Source organism: Ursus americanus, chromosome 2 (assembly GCF_024610735.1).
Source record: "Ursus americanus isolate L20-20 chromosome 2, mUrsAme1.1.p, whole genome shotgun sequence".
Lineage (NCBI taxonomy): Eukaryota > Metazoa > Chordata > Mammalia > Carnivora > Ursidae > Ursus > Ursus americanus.
Window position 1 is genome coordinate 39,390,208 of NC_142128.1, and position 21,585 is coordinate 39,411,792.

Below are 21,585 nucleotides of genomic sequence, written 5' to 3' on the forward strand. Positions count from 1 at the left end.
AAGGGCCCTTCTCACTCTCCCCATGAATGAGGCAGGGAGGACCATACTCTTCCCTAGAAAGTCGCTCCCGCCCACCCAGACAGGATCTCTGTGCCGCAGGCAGGGTGAGGGCGGGAGGGGCCGAGATAGGGGTGGAGGCGCAGGGTGAGGGGCGGGGGTTCAGGGGACAGGATCGAACCTGGGGCTGTGCCGAGCTCCGACAAGCGGAAGACTGAGGGCAGGATGCTTGGGCTCGCGGTGCGGGCTGGGCGAACGGCACCTGCCCCTTATCTAACAGACCCCTTTGGCAACGATGTTGTGGGGGGTGGACCCAGGGGGGTGGGGCTGCAGGTGTTGTGGTGACAGCCACGCATGAGCGTTCTCCAGGGCCCCGTGTGCCCCACGGGGCCTGGGGTCCTGGGTCTGGGTCTGGGGATGTCTTCCTGAGGCCTTCATCTATGTCACTCCTGTCCGCTGGCTGTCTCCTGGCTCCACCAAGCCTGGGGACCAATGCGGCCACAGGGACAACGGAACTCCCACCCTGCTCACAGGGACGCAGCCCGCCGACAGGTCCTACCCCAACCCCACCTGCCCGCTGCCCTGCTCTGCATTACCGCACATCCTCTCCTGAATCCAACGGCCTTTGGCTGACTTCCAGGCTGAGCCCGACTCCACGTGATGGCTGAGGGGTGGTGGGGACAGTCACCGCGTTGTCTACTGCTTTCCCAGGAACCCATTTCCACGATGGCTGTCCTCTCACCCAGCCCTCTGCCCTGGACACTAAGGTGCCAGCTGTAACCCCGGGCCTGTCCTGGCCTCCACTGTGACCTTGTTTCCTGCAGCAGAGCTGCCTTTGGGTCCTCTGATCGCGTCTTCCGCCTGCCTGCTCTGTACGCTGTCCACTGTCCCTACCCCTGGAGACCCAGGCCCCCTGTCCTGGCCACCCTGTCCTGTCCATCCTGCCCTGGACCCCTGTCCTGGCCACCCTGCCCTGGCCCCCTGTCCTAGCCACCCTGCCCTGGCCCCCTGCTCTGGCCTCCGTCCTGGCCCCCTGTCCTGTCCACCCTGCCCTGGCCCCCTGTCCTGGCCGCCCTGCCCTGGCCCCCTGTCCTGGCCTCCCTGCCCTGGCTGGGCTCTACGGGGTCCGCAGTCTTGACTGCCAAGTGCCTGTGCTCCCCAGCGCTTGCCTGATGGTCATCCTGCCAAACCCGCTGCCCTGTGGGACACCCGCAATGTCTGGTTCTGTTTGTTGGTTTGTTTTCCCCTGAGGTCGTTCAGTTTCCCCAGAAGAAACTTCCGGCTGCTTCCCCTGGCTCCAGGGCAGGCTTGGGGGAGGGAGGCTGGAGGCCCCACCACGTGCTTGCAGATGTCGCCCTGGGCCCTGTTCTAGTCCCAGGCGGGTCTCCCTGCACCGGGAGCCTCCCAGGGCTGCCCTCCCCACGCACCCGTCACTGGGCTGTGGGATTGGGAAGGTCCAAACGCCTCCAGCAGAAATGAAATGTCTGGCCACACGAGAGATCTGCACAAACAGGTCGCAGCTGAACACGTGCGGTGAGGCAACTTCACCAGACTCGTGGCTGTCCGAATTTCCAAGGGAGGGTCCTGGGGTGTCTGATCACCCTCAGTGACTACCCAGCCTGCTTTCTGCTCTCGAGCTCACTTTCAGTTACCTTGTGTTCAAACCAAGACGGGGCTACGTTGTTATTTTAGACCTGCTCGATCTCCTATCAGATTGTGGGCGCAAACTCTCCTGCACGTGCAAACCTAAAGATACACTTCCAAAAATTCTCAGGTCGGGGCGCCCGGGTGGCTCAGTCAGTGAAGCGGCTGCCTTCGGCTCAGGTCATGACCCCAGGGTCCTGGGATCGAGCCCCGAGTCGAGCTCCCTGCACCGCGGGGAGCCTGCTTCTCCCTCTGCCTCTGCCCCTCCCTCAGCTTGTGCTTTCTCTCTCTCTTTCTCTCTCAAATAAATAAATATACAAATAAAATCTTTTTAAAAAGTAAGTAAAAGAAACACATGAAACAGACCATAAAGAAATGACAGGGCTGCAAAGCCACCAGTCGGGTCCTGGACCTGAAGCGGGAGGCAGAGCTGCAGGGCGGTGAATCGGGCAGGAGGCCAACGTCAGGAACAGGACGGGGGTGAACACACACTCGACCGGCTGTGAACCCCGAGTTTGCCGTCAGATGCAATGGGCACCGTGAGGGCAGGCACAGCTCAGCACGACTCGGGAGGACGAGGGACGCCCGGACAGACGTGTGACCACCGAGGAGCCGCGTGTGGGCAGCGGACAATCGCCCCAGACGACGGAGTACAAGTTAACACACCAGTCCCGCGTGGTTTCCCGGAAGAACGACACTCAGCCCTCCAGGGCCAGACCACCCCCACGTCGTGCAAACCCCCTAGGCAATGGAAGGAAGAGGAGGGATCCCCGGCGAGTTCTGTGAGATTCGTGTCGCCCCGAGAACAGCGCCGTGCACGTGGAATAAGGGACATGTTCAGACCACGTTCAATGATGAACGTCGATTCAAGATCCAAGAGAAAACGTGAACAACCTGACCCAATACCATCTTTAAAATGTCACAATAAGACGGAAGAGGGTCCAAGCCAGGATGGTCTAACGCCAGAAAAATCTACTGGTACAACCGGCCACCTTCACAGAGCAAGATGAACAACCTGGTAGTAATCTCAACAGATAAGGGAAACCCGTTTGATTCTTTTGGCTGATAAATTCAACCACCGCTTGTGATAAAACTCTCAGCAAACTTGGGCCGAGGGGGACTTCATAGATTCGGTAAGGAGGAATCTCGCCAGGGCCTGCAGCAAAGGTCCTGCCAAGTGCAGAGGGACCCGGGAGCCCTCCTCCGTGTGCACACGGGCCCCTCGGGAGCCTCCGGGTGTCATCTGAAACCGGCCGCACACGTGGAAGGCCGGCAGAGACTGAAGGAAGAGGCAGGCCACTCCACGGGGGTAGGTGGCAGGGTTCCTAAGCAGTGGAAACTTGTGTCCCTGTACCCGCCCGCCAGGGCCTGAGAGGTGGTGTCGGGAGAGGCCTTCCCTGGGCTCAGTCCCCATGCAGGTGTTCCCAGCACCACCTCCCTATCTCAGGGCTGTGTCCTTGGAGCAGCATCTGGGAGTGAAAAGGCCAGTGGAACCCACATCCCAAGGACAGGGGAGGGGGAGAGGAGCCTCCCGTTGTCCAGATCCAGCTCCCGGGGCAGCGGGCGGTCTCGTCGCTTCCCGTCCGGACAGAAGCCCGTGAGCAGAGCCGGCTCTCCCGTTTCCCCTCCCGGCCCCTGACAACCTCAGATCCACTTTCTACGTCCACGGCTCTGCCTGTCCCGCACATCTCTACACACAGAACAAGACTGGGTGGCCCCTCCGTGCAGCTGAGTCACTGAGCATCAGGCTTGGGACCAACAAATCCCCTTAAAAAGTTACAAAGTTCCTCACGTGCAGGCGCTTGTGTGGTTGAGTCGGTGAAGCGTCTGCCTTCGGCTCAGGTCATCATCCCGAGGTCCTGGGATCGAGTCCCGCATCGGGCTCCCTGCTCAGCAGGGAGTCTGCTTGTCCCTCTCCCCTCCCCCAGCACCAGTGCACCTGGGTCTCTCTCTCTCAAATAAATAGGTTTTCTCACGTAGATGCTGTGTGGGTCACTGGCTCCCGTGGTTCCGAAGGGCCCCTGCCTGCCGGTCCCTCCGCCACCTGCCTCTTCCTACTTGTTTGAACTCTCACTTGCGGCCGCACAGCAGGCGCTCTCGGCCCTTCCGTGCTCTGGTGTTGGGTCCGGGGGGGAAAGGTTCAAGGGGTGGTGGCCAGCCCGTCGTGGGCACCCAGGGGACTGGCACACGAGGAAGACGCACACGCATGGCCGTCCTTTTAGCTCGCAGCCCCTCCCAGCAAGAGACGTGGGGGTGCCTTACCTTGCCCGCTGCTTCCTGCCTCCTGCCAAGTTTCAGGGTCCCTTTCGACCGGAAATTCCATTCCAGCCAGGAGCACACCTGTTTGCAATGAACACTTTATCTGAACCCAACAGTTAGAGCCACGGCTGTCTTTGCTCCTTCTCCACACCTGTGCTAGCTTCCTGGGCTGCAGGTCAGCGTGGGGTCAAATCCCAGACGCCCCTCCACGTCCCGGCAGATCTGGGTGGGGCGGGGTGGCTCCCCCTACAGGCCCTGGGGGCGGCGGGAAGCCCAGGGCATCCGGGGCTCACGGCCGCATGACTCCAGCCTGGTCTCCGAAGCCTGGCCGCCTCCTCTCCGGAGTCTCCTTGTCTCAAACCCCCTCTCCTTTGTCTTCTAAGGATGCCCGTCTCTGGATGTAGGGTCTACCTTAAATCCAAGACGACCTCATCTTAAGATCCTCAACTCACAACCACGAAGACCCTGTTTCCAAATAAGGTCAGGTTCACAGGTGCCCAGGGTCAGGAAGATGACACTGTTCAGGCCACCACCCTGCTACTTCCTCCAGGGTTCATCGGAGCTTCTCCTTCAGTCGTACACCCTGTGGGACACCGAGCCAGCCAACCTCCCCGGCCTGGTCCTGGCAAAAATGCCCCATTGACCCAGACCTCACACCTGACTCCAGGTAGGCACCCCGTAAAGATAAAAGAATGCAGGCTACTCCCGTCCCATAATGACAGGACCGGCTCAGACTCCCAGACCTTGAAGTCACCTGGGCCCAGGGCTCCTCCCGCCTTCGCAGGTGTCGAGGTGCCCAGGACACTACAGGTCCCACATCTGGCCACGGCGGCCCATGGCCACTCCCAAGGGGCGGTGTTCCCGCGTCCTGCTCTCTGCACAGGCCCTTGTCCTAACCTTTCCAGGACACCCTGCGCGTCTGCGCTCCAGGCCAGTGCGGGCGGGAGGTCTGGGGTGGAGGCTCAGGGCACGTTGTGCACCCCGCCTGACACACTGCCCGCGCCGCACCACCTTCTCCCGTGTCTCTGGCCAGAGGGGTCGCCAAGGACTAAGGCTCCCTGTCTGTGTGTGTCTCCCGAGTCTCCTCTCGAGCAGGAAGGGGGCCGGGCTGGCGCTCCGTGGGCATCGGGGCACAGGGGCTCCGGGAGCTGCGGGGCCAGCCTCCCCACCTGCCTCCTCCCTCAGGGGACCCTGTGCCCCCGAGAGGCTCTGTTGGATCCGGAGCCAGGGCTGCGCAGGGAGAGCTGCTCTTTCTGGCACATCCACATGCTCATGCGCAGACTCCCACACTCATGCTTGCACACACACCCACACACATGCTGTCACACGCTCCCACACTCTGACACAGGCTCCCACACTCATGCTTACACGCACAGGCACACTCACACACACGTTACAAGCCCCACAGAAAGTAAGACTCTTGCTCTAGAGAGGTGTGCTAGCCTCCCTCCCTGGGCCCCTCGGCCCCCAGATGCGATGGGGGCAGGGAGGCAGGCGGCGGCGGTGGGGGGCCTGGCTGTCTTTGGGAGGCAGTTCCCAGCTGTCTGAGATCCCGTGGACAGTGGACTCTCTCCCTGCATGCAGCCAACGTTCGGTACACAGTATAAAAAGGGCATCCCGGCACCCAGGTGGGAACTCTGCTCTGGTGGGTGAACAGCCCCGGGCTCTGGGCTGCTGCGATGGGCTGTGGTTTCTGCACCCGCCAAGGGGAGACGAGTGCCAGGCATCCCCTTGTGGAGAATGGGTTTCTCTAGCTGCCGAGGTCTGCTGTCACCAGAATGGCCGTGCCTGGACTACAGCCATTTCAACCGGGGCACTAGACTTGAGGGCCAGAAGACCTTCTGCTGCGGGCTGCCCTGTGCAATGGAGGGCACTTAGCCGTGTCCCCAGTCTCCATGTTGGAAGGACCCCACAGTCTGGCACCCAAAACTGTCTCCAGACTTACACGATCGCCCCGACTGGGACATGTGGGTCTGGACAGGCCATCCAGCTGGTCCGTTGTGTCTCCCCCGGGAGCTGCTCTGGGCCCAGCGGGGGATGGACGGGGCTAGAGGTGCAGCCGAGCTTGGCACCATGTCCCCAACCCGGGGGGGAGGAAAGTCTGACCAGACCGCACCCACTTCCTTGGAAAGAAAGATAAAAAGACTCCCAGGGAGGGCCAGGGAGGGAGGCTGTGTGTCCATCACAGTGAGGAAGCCGACTGACTGTCAGACCCCTGAGGCTGGCTTCCCAGACCCTGGGATCTTGCCCTGGTCTCCTGACAGTGGCCGTCCCCCTCCTCCCTGCAGATGCTGTGGCTGCTGCTCCAGACCCTCTCCCTCCTGGGGGACTCCGTGCCCGCTGAGATCCCGGGTGAGTCCTAGCCCTGCACAGTGTCCCCCGCCCCGGGACCCCAGACCTGCCCTCAGGCCAGCCAGCCCTCTGACCTAGGCGAGAACGGCCCAGAATCTCTGGCTCTGCGGGACGGCATGGCCAAGTCCCTGTCCCCTGCACATTGTCCCCCCAGCATCCGTCCCTGAGAGGGAGTTGACCAGTATCGTGGGGGGCCACAGTGCCCCCCAGGGGAGGTGGCCGTGGCAGGTCAGGCTGAGAATCTACGATTACTACTGGGCCTCCCGGAAGCACATCTGTGGGGGCTCCCTCATCCCCGCCCAGTGGGTGCTGACCGCCGCCCACTGCCTTTTCCCCTGCTGCCCAGCTCTGGGTGGGACGTGGCGGGGAATCAGGAGGTATAAAATCTGGGCTCACGGGAGGATTCTCTCTGGAATTGCCAAGGCCATCCCCGCGGTGCCCAGAGGGCTGCCCTAGGAGGACCCACCGCTGTGGCTTCTTTTTGACCCCAGGAAGGATGCCGACCCCGCAGCCTACCGCATCCATGCGGGGGACGTGTATCTCTCCAGGGGCAGGAGGCTGCTGGACGTGAGCCGTGTTGTCGTCCTTGCCAGCTACATCGACGCCAGTCTGGGCGTGGACATCGCCCTGCTCCGGCTGTCGGACTCTGTGGAGAGCACTGCTGACGTCAAGCCGGTCAGGCTCTTGTAGGCCCAGCGTGAGGTCACCCCGGAGCACCAGTGCTGGGTGACTGGCTGGGGCGCCATCAGGATGCACGGTGTGTATGGGGCAGGGGCTGGGCAGGGCCTGTCCCAAGCCTGTCGTCCCCCCGAACTCCTGGTGGGCGGGTGGCTGCAGGTTCCAGAAAGGAAAGAGAAGGGGCTGCTCGCACACTGGTGGCGCCTCCGGCTTCACCTCCCGCCACCCCATGTGCTCCACTCGGGAGGGAGGTCCGGCCCCCGAGGCTGGAGGGTTCTGTGACCGGCTGACAGCTGGACTGGGCTCAGTCCTGGTATGGGGAAATGCAAACGCTTATTTTTTTCCACAGTAAAAGAAGATATTTTGGGGGGAAAACCCAGAAAAACCCGCTGCTGTTTTCTTTCTGGTCCTTCCCTAGGCAGAGTTTTGGGACTTTAGAGGTGGGCAGAGTCTCCTCCGTCCTGGGGCCCCCACAGTGGTCCGCCAGTCCCTGGTCGCCTCTCCCCCCGAGTTGCTGCCTCTGCCTTACCGCCCGCAGCAGGTGAGGGCACAGGTGGTGGACGGCGCCCTGTGCGACCAGCTGTACCACCAGCAGGGAAGATCACGAAGATCGTGGGGGACGACAGGCTGTGCGCAGGGACTGAGGGCCTGGACCCCTGCTACATGAGTCCCGCCCTGTCTCCACCCCCTGCCCCGCCCCGGCGGCCACACAGCCCTCCCTCTCCCCCTGCAGGGCGACTCCGGAGGTCCTCTGGTCTGCGAGGTGATGGGCGCTTGGTACTTGGTGGGAGCGGTCAGCTGGGGCTACAGCTGTGCCTGCGTGACCTTCCCAGGGTCCACGCGCACGTCCAGACCTACGTGCCCTGGATCAGGCAGGTCTGGAGGTACCCCTGACCAGCAGGGAGCAGCGGCACCTGCCTCCTCCCAGGGCTGCTGCTCCAGCCTCAGCCCCCTCACGCTGGCCTGGTCTCCACCTTTTCTTCTGGCCATCTCAGTGCCCAGGGGCTTCCCCGACCGCTGGTGACAGAGCAGGGAGATGCTGGGGAGCAGGGTGAGAGGCCCCTGGGGTAGAGGCTGCCTCCCTGTGCTGTCTCTGTCAGATTAAAGAGTTTGAGGAGTGACCAGAGTGTGGCCAGAGTATTTGTGGGATGGGCTGAGCACGGGCAACATGGCTTTCCGTGGGCATGCGTCCCCCCAGGCTTGGAAAGGGCGAGCAAGCATCTCAGTGTTGGCTCCACTCTGGGGTCACAGCCCACAGCTCTGTCCTGCACCGGAGCTCACCATATGGTATTGCGGGTGGTCGTAAAGGGGGCTGATCTGAGTCCCAGGATTAAATCCACCCACTCACCCACCCAACCATCCATCCGTCCGTCCATCCATCCATCTGTCCGTTTGTCCATCCAACTTCTCTTGGAAGGTCTGTTCTCTGAATTAACCAATTGCCATGCCAAATTGACCTGGATATGATGTGGCTATTTCTCCCCGTCCAGGGAGATGTTTGCTTCTCTGGCTATCACTTAGCTGAGACCCTGACCCTCTCAGGTTGCCCTCGCTGGTTGGCTATGAGTTCCAGATGCTGGGCACAGCCAGGGAGAGATGCCCATCGGCAGCTGGGCGTGGGGCTGGAGGCTGAGAAAGGGATCAGGGAGCTGGCTCAACAGAGCTGATGCTCGGGCCACAGGGAGTGGGGGCCAGAGGAGGCCAAAACGTGGGCGTGCTTTCTTGGGCTGCCCCAGAGCGGGTAGCAGGGCCACGATGGAGGAGCTCCGGGCACTCACCTTGGGAGGGGTGTCGGGAGCCGGCCCTGGGGGGGTCACACCCTCGCGGGCCTTGCCCACCATCCTGAGTAACTAGTGACCTCTGTCCTATGCATCTGTAAAGCTCACGGCTCTAGGCATCCGGCAGAACTAGGAAGATTTTTCACACAGATGGACGAACAAGTCAAGTATGAGTCCGTGCCCAGGAGGAAATGGGAACAGCTGGAGGTCTCCCTCGCTGGGGGAGGGCCGTGCAGATGTGCTCCGGGAACCCCGTGTGAGAGGAGCCCGGGGTCTGGGGTGATGAGAAGAGGCGAGAACCCGTGGCCCCAACAGGGTGACATCGGTCAGCACCTGGCAGCTTCTCCAGGCCAGAAACTCCTGGGCCTGGGTCGTGTGGATCTGCCAGCCGGCCGGGGGAGGTGCGCGGTGTTCATGACAGCCGATTACAGTGCAGAGGCTGGGGCCTTGGTGGGCAGCACGGCTGGTAGGATCTGGGGGGGGGGGGGGTCTTACTTCTTGCCCGTGACCTTCCAAACATCTGCATCTTCTGTTCTGAAACATAACATGTTTGTAACCAGAAAAAAAAAAAAGTTATGCTTTTTATCATGACGACAAGAGGGAAATTTTCTGGTTGGGTTTTTAAACCATGTAAGTGCGAGCCTGTGCCACCCCAGTAAAGCGCTCCGTGCAAAGGCCCTGGGGCTGGGGAGGGGGCGGCTGAGCGGGGCTTAGTGGGGCTAACACATCCCGGAGCTCGATGGCAGTGGGGGGGCGGCACTGGGAACGTGTTACGTGGCACCGAGCTGTGCACTTACACTGCTCACAGGGGTGGAATCGATGTTACGTGTACGTGAACATGATCAAACACCCAAAGTCCCCAGCACATGTTCCTGCATTTACGGGGGGCCCAGCGAGGCCCGGGGCCAAGGGCACAGCCTGAGCCGGACGGAGGGCCGCCCCCCAGTACGGGACGCTCTGTGAAGGGACAGACCTCTTGCCCCATGGCTAACCCGCCGGGGCTGGCCCCTTGGCCTCTGCAGGCCCCAACCTTCCACCACCCACCAGCTCCCTGGAAGGACGGAGTTTGCTGGAAGCCCAGAGGCCACGTGGGGCAGGGGCAGGAAGGGGAGTGACTGCCTGAGATAAAACAGCTCCGGTGTCTCCAGCCTCGCCAGAGTCAACAGGGACACGGCTCCCCGGGGCTGGCAGCTCGTGGAACCTCCCGGTCCTTCCTGCTCCATGTTTGTTCTGCACCCGGACCAGACAGATGCTGAAGGTCACTCTGCCCGGGCTTCTCACCTCAGATCCCACCCCACTCCGGGAAGCCTGACCCCGGACCACCGGTGTGGCCTTGCCTTGCTGGCGCGGCCTTGTCCCGGAGCCTGGGGCTGAGCCCGGGAGGGCGAGGGAGGGACCAGACCCTCTTCCCTGCATGCAGGGCAGAAGGGGACAGAGCTAACAGCATGACAGCAGAACCCCCGAGGGGCCCGGCTGGGAGGGGCAGCTATGTGATGGCTGTTGCCCACCAGTGGGTCCCAGCCTGCGGCCACAAAGGGGAGAGGCTCCAGAGAGGATGCCCATGGTGTCAGGGACAGTAACTTACTCTCAGGGGGGTCCTGTGGTCACTTCCTGGCAGAGGGGACAGGGCTCTGGCCTGATGGGTTCTCCAGCCAGAGCAGGAGGAATTTACCCCCAGCTGCTCTGAGCACGGGAGCACAGGAGCACGGGAGCATGGGGAGCACGAGAGCACGGCGAGCACGAGAACATGGCAGGTGGAGCACCCCCCCCCCCCCCACCGCCGGAAGCAGGGCTGGAGGAGGCAGCTCTGTGTCGGGAGCGGATCCCATCCCCGCCTGGGGCCTGGGCCACACAGGGCTCTCAGCTACAGCAGGGCCCACGTGACAGGGGCGGCTGACCTTTCTTATCCGCACCTGGCCAGGCACGGAGGGAGTGAAGAGCTCTCCCAGGCACATCAGGAACCAACCAGTCACCTTCGCTGGCTGCCAGCACCTGGGGAACCCCAGATCCCTGTGCCCCCAATCCCTCTGCCTGACCCCCACCCTGACACCCTGACGTGGCCCCCACACCAGCAGCCAGTAGTTTCCTTCCCTGCCCCTATGCTTCCAGGACTGCCAGGGACAGGGAAGAGGTGGGAGGCCAAGGGGGAGGGGCTGGGTGTAGCTCCAGGCCAGGGTGACATTACGCCAGAGTCAGATGTCACCGAGCCTCACGGAGAACCTGGAGTCCCCGCTGGGCCCTCGGTAGTCTGTCCAGGTAAGGAGGGGGGTCTCCCGAGAGCAAAAGGGGGAGGCTTCACCTCTCCAGCCCCAGCCCCCATCTCTTCCTGTGGTCATTCCTGGGACTGGGGTGGTGTGGACCCCCACAAGGCCAGAGTCACAGGGGCGATGCTGGCATAGGACATGCTAGCGGCCACCTGCTTCGTCCACTCTCTGGAGCCCCTGGTCTTTGCAGTGGGGAGACCTGTGGGGAGGCCGGTCCTGCAGCCCCAGTGCTGGCTGGGGCCCAACACCCTCCATCCTGCCTCTGCTTGCAGATGTGGCTCCTTCCAGTACTCCTCGGGCTCCCCATCCTCGGAGAAAGGGGTGAGTCCCAAGGCCAGAGTGCCCAGCTACCTGCAACCCGGACCTCTGACCCTGGGGACCCAGTCCGTGGCTCCTCCGAGCCCGGGGCCTTCTCCAGCCACACACACCCTCCACGGTCCCTCCTGGGCTCCTTTCTTCCCAGCTCCCCGGGAGACGGCATGGGGTGGGGTACACATTCAACCCAAACTGTCCTTGGGGCTGCAGAGCATGTGCCCAGCTGGTCTGTGTGCGAGAACCCTCATGCATGCGTGCCCTTCTGTAACCTTCAACTCTCAGAGCCCGTTCCCTTGGATCAGCTCCTCTGCAAAGGACTCCAGAGGAAGTTGAGGCACAGAATGGAAAACCGAGGCTTCCTGGTGGCCCTCCCCCGCCCCCGGTGCCAGAACCACAGACAGGGCTTTCCCCGACTTGTGCATTTAAGCTTCACAATCACAGCCGTGCAAATGCTGCCCACAGGCAGGCAGACTGGAGGTCGGCCTCCTTCTCCAGCCCCGGGGCCACCAGCCACCCTGGGGGCTGCTGATGTCTACATTACTTACAATTAAGATGAAAAATTCAGCTCCTCGGTCCCAGGGCACACGTCCTTCCCATGCCCAGGGGACTGGACTGCACTGGACCGCTGTAGAAAGTTCCGCTGGGCAGGGCTGTTTGTGATTCAGAAAGCTGACTGCGGGCTACTGAGTCCAAGCTGGAGGTGGGAGGAGGGCCCAGCTCTCCGGCCCCGACCTGGGCCCTGTTTTCCCAGAGGAGGCCGTGGGTGACCCTGTCTCTCCACCAGGGAGCAGCTTCTCCCCGGAGGCCCGCATCGTTGGGGGCGTGGCAGCGGCGCCCCGGCAGTGGCCCTGGCAGGTCAGCCTCCGAGACCGGGGCCAGCACATCTGCGGAGGGAGTCTCATCAGCCCCTGGTGGGTGCTGACTGCTGCCCACTGCATCTCCAGGTGAGTGCTGCCTCCCCCAGGGCTGCGGCCGGCAGTCACGTGGGGAAGGGCATCTGTGGATCTGGAACAGCAGGCCGGCCCCCAGGGCTCCCGGGCCTTTTCCGCTGCTGGCAGGTGGCTCGGAGCCCTGTGGGCTGGCCTGGCGCCTGCAGCTGGGTCTCCCCTTCAGGTGTGTGCCTCAGACGCTGGCCATTCCCTTCAAACTAGGAAAGAAAACAAATTTTAATTATTTGACAATACTTATAAGTCAGGAGCTTTTTTTCCAGTTTTTGCAACTCTGGTTAAATGCACAAAAAAAATTAATCATTTCAATCCTTTCTTGGTGCACAGTTCACACTGTTGAATGACCACCCCACCGCCCACCCCAGAACTGCTCCGTCTTCCCAAACTGAAGCTCTGTCCCCACTAAGCACTCACGCCCGCCCTCCCCAGCTTGGCGCCGGTCCTCCACTTCCTGTCTCCGTGGTTCTAACGACCGACCGCAGGGACCGCATGGGAGCCGAATACGACAATGTGTATTCTCTGGGGTCAGGCCGGTTGCACCGAGGAGAAGGTCTCGTGGGTCGTCCAACGGCATTACACGTGTCAGAAATTCCCTCCTCTTTATTGCTGGACACTAGCCCACTGTGAGGATGGGCTGTATTTCGTCCATTCAGTGCCCTCCCCCCCGTTTCAGCAGTTGTGAACCCCACTGCTCAGCACGGGTGTAGGAGAAAGTAGAGAATGTTTCAAGAGCCAGAAGCCCTTTGACGATACTTGAAAACGAAAAACAAAACCAAACTGTCATAAAGCAATCAGGTACCGAATTCTATATAAAGAGAATTCACAATCAAGGTCGGTCTCTCCCAAAGCCGAGGTATCGTGTCAGCTTAACCTCAGCAGATGTGATAATTAAGATAGAATCGGCTGGTCCAAGTGTCATTTTGGGGTAAATAAGCCTTTTAGGATTCTGTCGGTGCTGGGGCCTTTCCTGGAATGTCCTCGGTAGACGTCAAGTCCTGGAAATACTGACTGAGGTTACTGGGGGCTTCCCGCCCCAGAGCACTGTCCCTGAGCACACGCGTGACAACCGCAATTTGCTTAAGATGGTATGATAAGCAAGAGGCCGAAGCGGGGTATGGACCCAGTGAAAAGGGACATTGGAGTCAGGGGCAGTCCTGCTGGGACAACTCAGCCCTCCGGCCGGCACAGGCATCAGGCAGAGAGAGAGCGGCTCCCGGAGGAGCTCAAAACACTTTCATCAACAAGTTCGTGTCTCCTCCATGCTTTCGAATGGGCCCTCCCTGTGGGAGAGCCCCTTCCTGCAGCCCCTTCTAGGTCACTGCCCTCCCGCTGTCCTCAGATGCTGGGGAGGGGGCCTGCTGACGGGCTCCGTCAGTTCCGCAGCCCCCCAAACTCAGCTCCCCCAACTGGCACCCCCGCCCTCTCTATGGGGCCCTCACCCCAGCCCCTGCCGAGAACATTATCTCCCTGCCCACCACTCCAGTGCAGCCCGACCTGCTCCCCCAGGCCCCCTTGGCCATCTTGGCGCTGTGCCCCAGCTGCCCGTCTGGCCCAGGAAGAGCAGGGCTGTGTCCACTCTGTCCCCCCCAGTAGAGGCCCTGCCTCACAGAGGGTTCTCCACAGTCAAAGGCTGAACCGCCGTGTCACCTGGAGCTGGAGTTGACACGGGAGTCTCTCCCTGCAGGACAGGGTCTCTCAGGGACAAGAGCCCAGAGGCTGTGCCCTGTGTTCCTCACGCCTGGATCTGACACAGAGGGCCAGGGTAGAGCAGAGGGTCCGTCAGCACCATGCCCTCTCCGCCTCAGAGCTAGCTGGGCGAAGCCAAAGCCACCAGCGCATGTCCTCAGAGCCCACCATGTCCTTTCTGCTCCTTGCCCAGCTTCGCGAACCCGCAGGACCTGAGGATCCAGCTGGGAGAGGCTGTTCTGTACACCAGTCCCCGGGACTCCATCTCCGCGTCTGTCGTCCGCATCATCCAGCACCCCTCCTTCAACGGGGACGCCCTCCAGGGTGGCGACGTGGCTCTGCTGAAGCTGGCGCGCCCCGTGCCCTTCTCCAGCGCCATCAGACCCATCCCTCTGGCTCCACCGGGCTCCGACTTCCCCGCAGGCACCCTCTGCTGGGTGACGGGCTGGGGGGACATCCGGCAGGACGGTGGGTGAGGGGCACAGGGCTGGGGGCTGGGGCCACAGGGAGCCGCCCTGAGATGAAGGCATTGCGAGGGTGCAGTGAGTCACCCCAGTCTTCTCTCTGCCCCTCACCCACCACAGAGGCCAGCCCAGGCCTCATCCTGCGCTGCTCGGCCCTGCTTCGGTCCGGCACCTGCCTCCCCCGCCCACATGATAGGAACGTCAGCCCTGCGGAGAGGACCCGTGGAGACGCTGCTCTTAGCTCTTCCCGGAGAGCAGGCTGGGGGCTCGGTGGCACACCACGCCGCGGTCCAAGGGCCCCTAAGCCGCTGTCCCCTGTGTCCCGCAGTGGCCCTGCCTGAGCCCCATAGGCTGCGGGAGGTGGACGTGTGCATCGTTGGCCTGGAGAGCTGCCGCAGGCTCTACCACCCGGAGCCCATCACCAAGGAGATGCTCTGTGCTGGCTCCGTGCAGGGCCGAAAGGGATTCTGTGAGGTCAGTCCCCTCTGGCCCGTGTTCCTGCCCCTGACCCACCGCAGGTCTGGGAGAGTCACTGGACACCTGCAGGCCTCAGTTTCCCCATGCGTGCAGTGGGAGTGAGGGAGTGGAGCCCCCTCTTTCTCAGGGAATCTGTGACGCACCTCCTCCGTGCTTAGCAAAAGGTTCTCCCAGGTCACCTCTCTAATCCTAAGTGACCCCGGAAAGCAGGCTGGGTCCTGGACGTGGGGCAGGGGTGGCATCTTACGATCTAGCTCCACGAAGTTGGGGACTTTGCTCACCCAAAGTGGAACCGCATCTGGCTTGGAGCTGGAACTTGACAAATATTTCTTGTAAGAATGCGTCCGGGGCCATCCTGACAATAAAAAGCAGAAAGTGTGGGATCCAGCTGTCACAGGGCTGTGAGCAGGTGCTGCAGGGGCTAGAGGGAAGGGGTCCAGGCCCAGAGACGCCCTGCGCCTTGTAAGGGAGGCAGTGTGCCCTGGAAGAAGCAGGCAGGCTTGGGAATAATAATGATGAAGACTGCATCTCAGCACTGCTCTTACGAGCTGTGCAACCTTCAGCAAGTCGCCTGACCTCCCTGAACCTCAGGGTCCTCAACTGTTAAAAAGGAGGCAGCTAGAGCTGATACGGCAGCTGCCGGGAGGAACAGCTCAAAGATGGAAACTCAGGGTACCGCACCTGCTACCTGGAGCCCCAAGGGGGCTTGCCCTGTGCGTCCTCCCCTTGCCTCGGGCATCCGGCCCCTTCCAACAGGCTCCCTGATGTTAGCCTCAGTCTGGGAGCTCCCATCCCTGCTGCACAGACCTGAGTCCCACGGGACCTGTTTGTTATCCTTGCTTCTTTCAGGGCGACTCCGGGGGCCCCCTGGTCTGTCAGCTCAGGGACAGGCGCTGGGTGCAGGCAGCCGTGGTGAGCTTCAGCCGGGGCTGTGCTGAGCCCGGACTCCCGGGGGTGTACGCCAGGGTCTCTGCCTACCGGGCCTGGATCCAGCGCCACCTGCGCCCGCGGAGGAACTTCCGCAGGGGCTGACCCCGCCCCATCTGTCTGCCGTTCTTACGTCTCTCTCCCACGTTCCTGTGCACACCTTCTCCCTTCTGTCCCTGACTCTCGCACTCATCCATCACCCCCACCCCGCTCTGTGCCCCCTGTTCCCACCCACCCCCATGTGGCCAGCTGACCACGGGAGCCCAAGTCCTGGCTCTAGAGGAGAGAACGGGGAAGTGGGGCTGGCAGTTTGCCTTGCACCTGTTTGAAGCAAAGAGCCAGGACCAGGATGGAAGCACAGGTTGGGGGTGGGGGATCCCTGGGGGCTGCTAGCACCCACCTGCAAGGAATAAATGCTTGGTAACCTGCTCTTCTGGCCGGTTCTTCCAAATGTCGCGGAGAGGGGCAAGACCCACGCTTGTCCCAGGCAGAAGACCACAAGGGAGCCCTGCGTGCTGGTGGTCGTCTGGGGGGCAGGTGTGGGCGGGGCCGGCCCTCAGAGGAGAGGCCTAGGTCTCCCCCTCGGCAGGGGCGGCTACGAATTTGTAAGACCCCTTTTTAAAAGAAAACAACTATTTTCCGTTCTTTCGGAGTCTCTCTTCAAAAGTTTTCGATTTGCTATTTAACGCCTGGCTCCCCGAGACCTGGGGACCCCCGCCAAGTGAATGCAGACCCCAGGAACGCGGTGCGTAACCGGGAGGGCCGCACGCCGCTCTCCGCAGCCCCGCCCCACGGCGCGCCCAGGAACCCCGACCCCGCGGCGCCCCGCCCCCGACGCGTCCTGTCCCGCCCCCTCCCCGCAGCCCCGCCCCGCTCCCCGCAGCTCCGCCCCCCGCGGCGCCCTCACCGACCCCCGCTCCCCCCGCGGGCCCAGGACTCCCCACCCCTCGCGGCGCCCCGCCCCCCACTTCCAGGAAGCCGTCGCCAGAGTCCCTGTCCTCACAGCCATCCCGTGTTCCCGTGGTCTCCACCACAGATCAGATGGGCACGGCGCCCACCTGCCCGGCTCTTCGGTCCTTCCTAACGGTCCTCTGTGTGGCCAGGGCCTCATGACGAAGCCGATTAGGGGCCCTGCGACGGGCCCGACTTGCCTGCACCCGCCCTGGCTTGAGAAAGAAACTCCAAAGACCATCTGTGTGGCCCCTCCACGTCTCTGATACCGTGCCCTTTCTGTCCCCTTCGACAGGAGGGCAACCTGAGGCCCAGGAAGGGGTGTTCTGTCCCGGCATACCTCCCTGCCCTGGCCCCCCAATGCCCTCCTGGCCCCGTGGGGTCTCCTGTAGCCCAGTGAAGGGGGTTCATGGGCGCCTGTGTGGTTATGGTTTTCGGGGGTACAGGGACACCCCAAGTGTAGGCTCACCCGCTGCCCTGCCCCCCTCCCGGGCCCCAGGCCTGCTCCGGTCTGCAGCTGTGGGCTTAGAGGAGCCTAATTCTGTCTTTCCACCCCCACCCTGTCCCCACTGAGCCACTCTTGGTGAAATACCCCTCCCTCCACACTTCATCCAGCCCAAGGCCTATAGAGAGAGGCCTAAGAAAATTCTAGAAGTCATCACCCCAACTATGGACAATGATTACCCCTGGGTGGGATGGGAGAAGGAGGAAGGAAGACGGATTTCTCATTTTCTTGTCTTGGCATGTCTGTATCCATCATGAGTCTGCAGTGGGCGTGTACTACATTTGTAATTAAAAATAACTTCTAAATTACGTGGGAAAAGGAGCAGCCTGTGTGCCTCCCCATAAGAGGTTTCCTGTCAGTGGGCAGTCGAGGGGAGAGTCTGACTGTGCAGAGCCAGGGCCCCGGGTGTCCTGTGCTTTGCGGGGTGGACTCCCGGTGCCGCTCTCTCCCCCTCCCTTGGTGGGCTGCAGGGACAGGAGGCGTTGGGGATAAGGAGAGGCTTGGATGTGCAAAGGTGAAGAGGGCTCCTGTCTCGGCCGTCCTAGAGCCTCCCGTGACATGGAGATCAGTTCTAGAAGGATTAGAGGTAAAGCTTGTGTGTACACGTAAAGGAATAATAATTAAACCTTCAGTCTATAAACACAAACACCTCCAACTTCAAAAAGCAGACAAAACAGTGTTCAGCAACTGTGAAAAACAAAGTGTAAATGCATTCATTTAGTTTAAAATCTCCGGATGATGAAAAGAAGCCTAGAGCTCAAATGACAAAGGAGGGGCAGAGCTGCTAGAGGAGGCCAGCCACCGGCGACACAGGGAAGCTTCTAGCTCCCCCAGAAGTGAGGTGAGCACAGCCCTCAAACAGAAACAGCCCAAGGGTGCAACCTGTTACCAAAAACTTCAAAAACGGAGCATCTCGGGGTGCCTGGCTGGTTCAGTGGGTGGAGTGTGTGACTCTTTTTTTTTTTTTTTAAAGATTTTATTTATTTATTTAACAGAGATAGAGACAGCCAGCGAGAGAGGGAACACAAGCAGGGGGAGTGGGAGAGGAAGAAGCAGGCTCCTAGCGGAGGAGCCCGATGTGGGGCTCGATCCCATAACGCCGGGATCATGCCCTGAGCTGAAGGCAGACGCTTAACGACTGCGCCACCCAGGCGCCCCTGGAGTGTGTGACTCTTAATCTCAGGGCTGCGAGTTTGAGCCCCAGGCGGGGCGTGGAGCCTACTGAAAAATTTTTTTTAAAATAAAAAATACATTAAAAAATTGAGAATCTGTTGTGCTTTTCTCCCATAATGTAGCGAATAACACCTCTATTGTACTATGTCTTCCCGATCCCATGTATTATGTTACCTGTCGCAGATCCTGGGTTACAGTTGGCTCGAGTCAGAGTTAACGCGGAGAGAGCACACGTTCCTCAGAACCACGGCAGCAAGTGCAGAGCTGGACTCCGTTCTGAGCAAAGCAGAGACAGGTGGGGATTGACAGCCAAGGCACAGGGGTTTCCGAACGGGCACTTACACGAGAAGACATCTGGGGAATTCCGGCTGAACCAGCCTGTGGGGCTCCTGCACGGCCAGCGAGGACCAGGCTGGGGAGGGAAGGACCGTCATAAGATGTGGATGGTGACCAGGTGCCAAAGGCAGGGACTCCTGCTAAACTGGAGTTTGCAAGGAAGTGTGCAGATAGGCCCAGGAGAAGTTTTGACGGAGCAAAGGTTCCTGGTCGTTGGCCATTGATGGAGGGAGCACTGGGGTCAAGGACTTCAGGGAGGAGAAACTGGAGTGGCCTTCCTAGAAATAACGTGGCATAGCCACCAGGGGTTCTCTGGGAATCCGATCCAGGTCACCATCTCAGACCGTCCCTGGGGGCCTCCCTCCTCCTCTGAGGGTGGCCCACGGACATGAACTTCCTTAGGGGAGACAGGGCACACAGTGAGGACGGCACCACCGTCCCTGGGGGCAGCCATACCCGAAGGCCTCCCGAGGGCATCCTTGCTCTACATCTGGGCAGGGGAGATGAGCAGCTGCAAGGAGAGCTGCCTCAGGGCCAGGGACCGGCCTGCCGAGAAAGGGAGGGACCCTCCAACATCCAGGTCCCAGTCCACGCAGGACTGGAGCCCCGATCCACTGAGGGGAGACGGCAGGCCCTGCATGCAGACTGGAGCCTCTCTTGCCCCCACCCCAGCTCGTTTGGGATAGGTCCCTTAGCCATCCAGAGCCTAGGAAGCCATGCCCCCCTCGGGAGGTGACTCGTCCTCTGCTTGGCGGTATGCCCACCCTTGGTGTCTGGATGGTGGGGACACATGCCACATGACAGCCTTTATCATCTGAATCATCCACTTCCTTCACCCTGGACTGGAGGACGCAAGGCCCCTCCTCTGACCACATCCTGGCCAGGAAGGATAAATGGGTCAGGGACAGTGGGCTGGGTTCACAGCAGCAGTGGTCAGCCAAGGTAAGTCCCCCACCCTGAGTCCCTGACATCTGGGTGTTGCTGTGGAACAGAGCGGAGGAGCCCGAGATCCAGAGTATCGAGACCCAGCCGCCCAGGCCTTGACTGATCCAATGATCCCGGGGCGGGGGACGCGTCCTCTGCACACCGTCCCCTGCCGACCCCCAGCCCGGCCCTGCTGCCCTCCCACCTTGCTCCTTTCAGATGCCGAGTCTGCCAGTGCTAGTGCTGCCCCTCCTGGGGAGCCTGGTCCTCGCGTCCCCCGGTGAGTCCTGATGGTGAGCCTGCCCTGTCCCTGCCCCCTCACCCCACATGCCCAGTGACGATTGGGTGGTTGGGTGCAGGGAAGCCCAGGGTTGTGAGGGCACAGGGAACAGCTGAGCCTGGGGCCAGGCTGTGACCTGTGCTGACGGCGCTTCCGACCCCAGTTTCAGAGCAGGCGCTGGAGCGAGCGGGCATCGTGGGGGGGCACGAGGCCCCTGGGAACAGGTGGCCCTGGCAGGTGAGCCTGAGAGCTCACCTCGGGTACTGGCAGCACTTCTGCGGGGGCTCCCTCATCCACCCGCAGTGGGTGCTGACTGCCGCGCACTGTGTGGGACCGTGAGTGGCCGTGGGGCGTGGTGGGGCGGGGGCGGGGCTGGGCTCTACCCGCACCCCCAGGGGTCCAGCAGCCTGCTCAGACCCCCTGAGCGGCCGCCTGCTCTCCCCAGCGGTGTCATGTATCCTGAGGAAATCAGGGTGCAGCTGCGGGAGCAGCACCTCTACTACCAGGACAGGCTGCTGCCTGTCCACCGGGTCATCATGCACCCCGACTACTACATAATCGGGAACGGGGCAGATATCGCCCTGCTGGAGCTCGAGGACCCCGTCAACATGTCCGCCCACGTCCAGCTGGTCACCCTGCCCCCTGCCTCGGAGACCTTCCCCACGGGGACACCGTGCTGGGTGACAGGCTGGGGTTATGTGAGCGATGGAAGTGAGCATCGGGGACAGTGGGAGGGCTGGGTGAGCAGGGCAGGTCACATCCTTGACCCAGCCTCTGGGACCCCCCGGGGGCGTCAGGGTCCCGAGGGACCGGCTCAGGGCAGGGGTGGCTTTCCCTCCTGACGCCGCGTGCTCGCCTCTGCCCCCAGCGCCCCTCCCGCCGCCATTCCCCCTGAAGCAGGTCAAGGTGCCCATCGTGGAAAACAGCATTTGTAATATGCAGTACCACCTCGGCGTCAACACGGGGGATGGCGTGCAGATCGTCCGTGAGGACATGCTGTGCGCTGGGAACAGCAAGAAGGACTCCTGCCAGGTGGGTCCGCGAGTCCTCCCCCAGCCCCCACCCTCCCTGCCTCGCGAGCCCCACTGACCCGACCCCTCCCCAGGGCGACTCCGGAGGGCCGCTGGTCTGCAAGGTGAGGGGCGCCTGGCTGCAGGCGGGCGTGGTCAGCTGGGGCGAAGGCTGCGCTCACCCCAACAGGCCCGGCATCTACACCCGCGTCACCTACTACCTGGACTGGATCCGCCAGTACGTCCCCGAAGAGCCCTGAGCCCGGCCCCAGAGCTGCCACGCGGATGGGTGGAGAAGCCAGCCCGACACTGCCCCACGCCACTGCCCAGGCGGCGTCCTTCTGCCCACCTTCCCTGGGCCGTGTCCAGGGAGCCCCGGGGGGCGCGAATGCTCATTAAAGTGCATGACGGTAGACATGCTGTCACTGCGGCTCTGGGGTGCGGGTCACCGAGGGAGAGGGAAGGACTCCGGCACAGCCAGGGGCAGCTGCTGTCACCATGGGACCTGAGCACGGGCGGCGGGTGCTGTGAGATGCCCCCTGCCCAGCCCCTTGGACGAGGGCCCATTCTCAGCTCACGGCTCGCGCCTCTTGAGGAGTGACAGCATGCGTTTGGGAT

The 21,585-nt window shown here is 61.9% G+C and overlaps 3 protein-coding genes and 1 long non-coding RNA gene across 4 annotated transcripts; 3 read left to right on the forward strand and 1 right to left on the reverse strand.

Moving 5' to 3' along the window:
• Nucleotides 1-2,535: 2,535 nt before the first annotated feature.
• Nucleotides 2,536-16,575, reverse strand: LOC123783750 (uncharacterized). The gene is made up of 5 exons (XM_045784730.2): nt 16,189-16,575; nt 15,143-15,216; nt 11,833-12,434; nt 8,709-9,242; nt 2,536-7,083 (listed from the first exon to the last, which is right to left on the reverse strand). Exons 4-5 carry the CDS (start codon nt 8,769-8,771, stop codon nt 5,842-5,844), a joined length of 1,305 nt encoding a protein of 434 aa, XP_045640686.2. The 5' UTR covers nt 8,772-9,242; nt 11,833-12,434; nt 15,143-15,216; nt 16,189-16,575; the 3' UTR covers nt 2,536-5,841.
• On the forward strand, nt 10,759-14,265 carry LOC123783803 (tryptase gamma-like). Its single transcript, XM_087865812.1, has 5 exons — nt 10,759-10,964; nt 11,245-11,293; nt 12,072-12,231; nt 14,114-14,191; nt 14,244-14,265. Exons 2-5 carry the CDS (start codon nt 11,245-11,247, stop codon nt 14,263-14,265), a joined length of 309 nt encoding a protein of 102 aa, XP_087721938.1. The 5' UTR covers nt 10,759-10,964.
• LOC148110552 (uncharacterized) lies at nt 14,349-15,816 on the forward strand. The gene is made up of 3 exons (XR_015721189.1): nt 14,349-14,388; nt 14,713-14,858; nt 15,711-15,816. It is a non-coding gene; the product is annotated as an uncharacterized LOC148110552 (long non-coding RNA).
• Nucleotides 16,576-19,674: 3,099 nt separating the features above from the next.
• On the forward strand, nt 19,675-21,382 carry LOC123783776 (tryptase-like). The gene is made up of 6 exons (XM_045784775.2): nt 19,675-19,695; nt 19,897-19,957; nt 20,121-20,292; nt 20,403-20,668; nt 20,826-20,989; nt 21,063-21,382. The coding sequence occupies exons 2-6, from the start codon at nt 19,897-19,899 to the stop codon at nt 21,225-21,227; spliced, it is 828 nt and encodes a 275-aa protein (XP_045640731.1). The 5' UTR covers nt 19,675-19,695; the 3' UTR covers nt 21,228-21,382.
• Nucleotides 21,383-21,585: the final 203 nt, after the last annotated feature.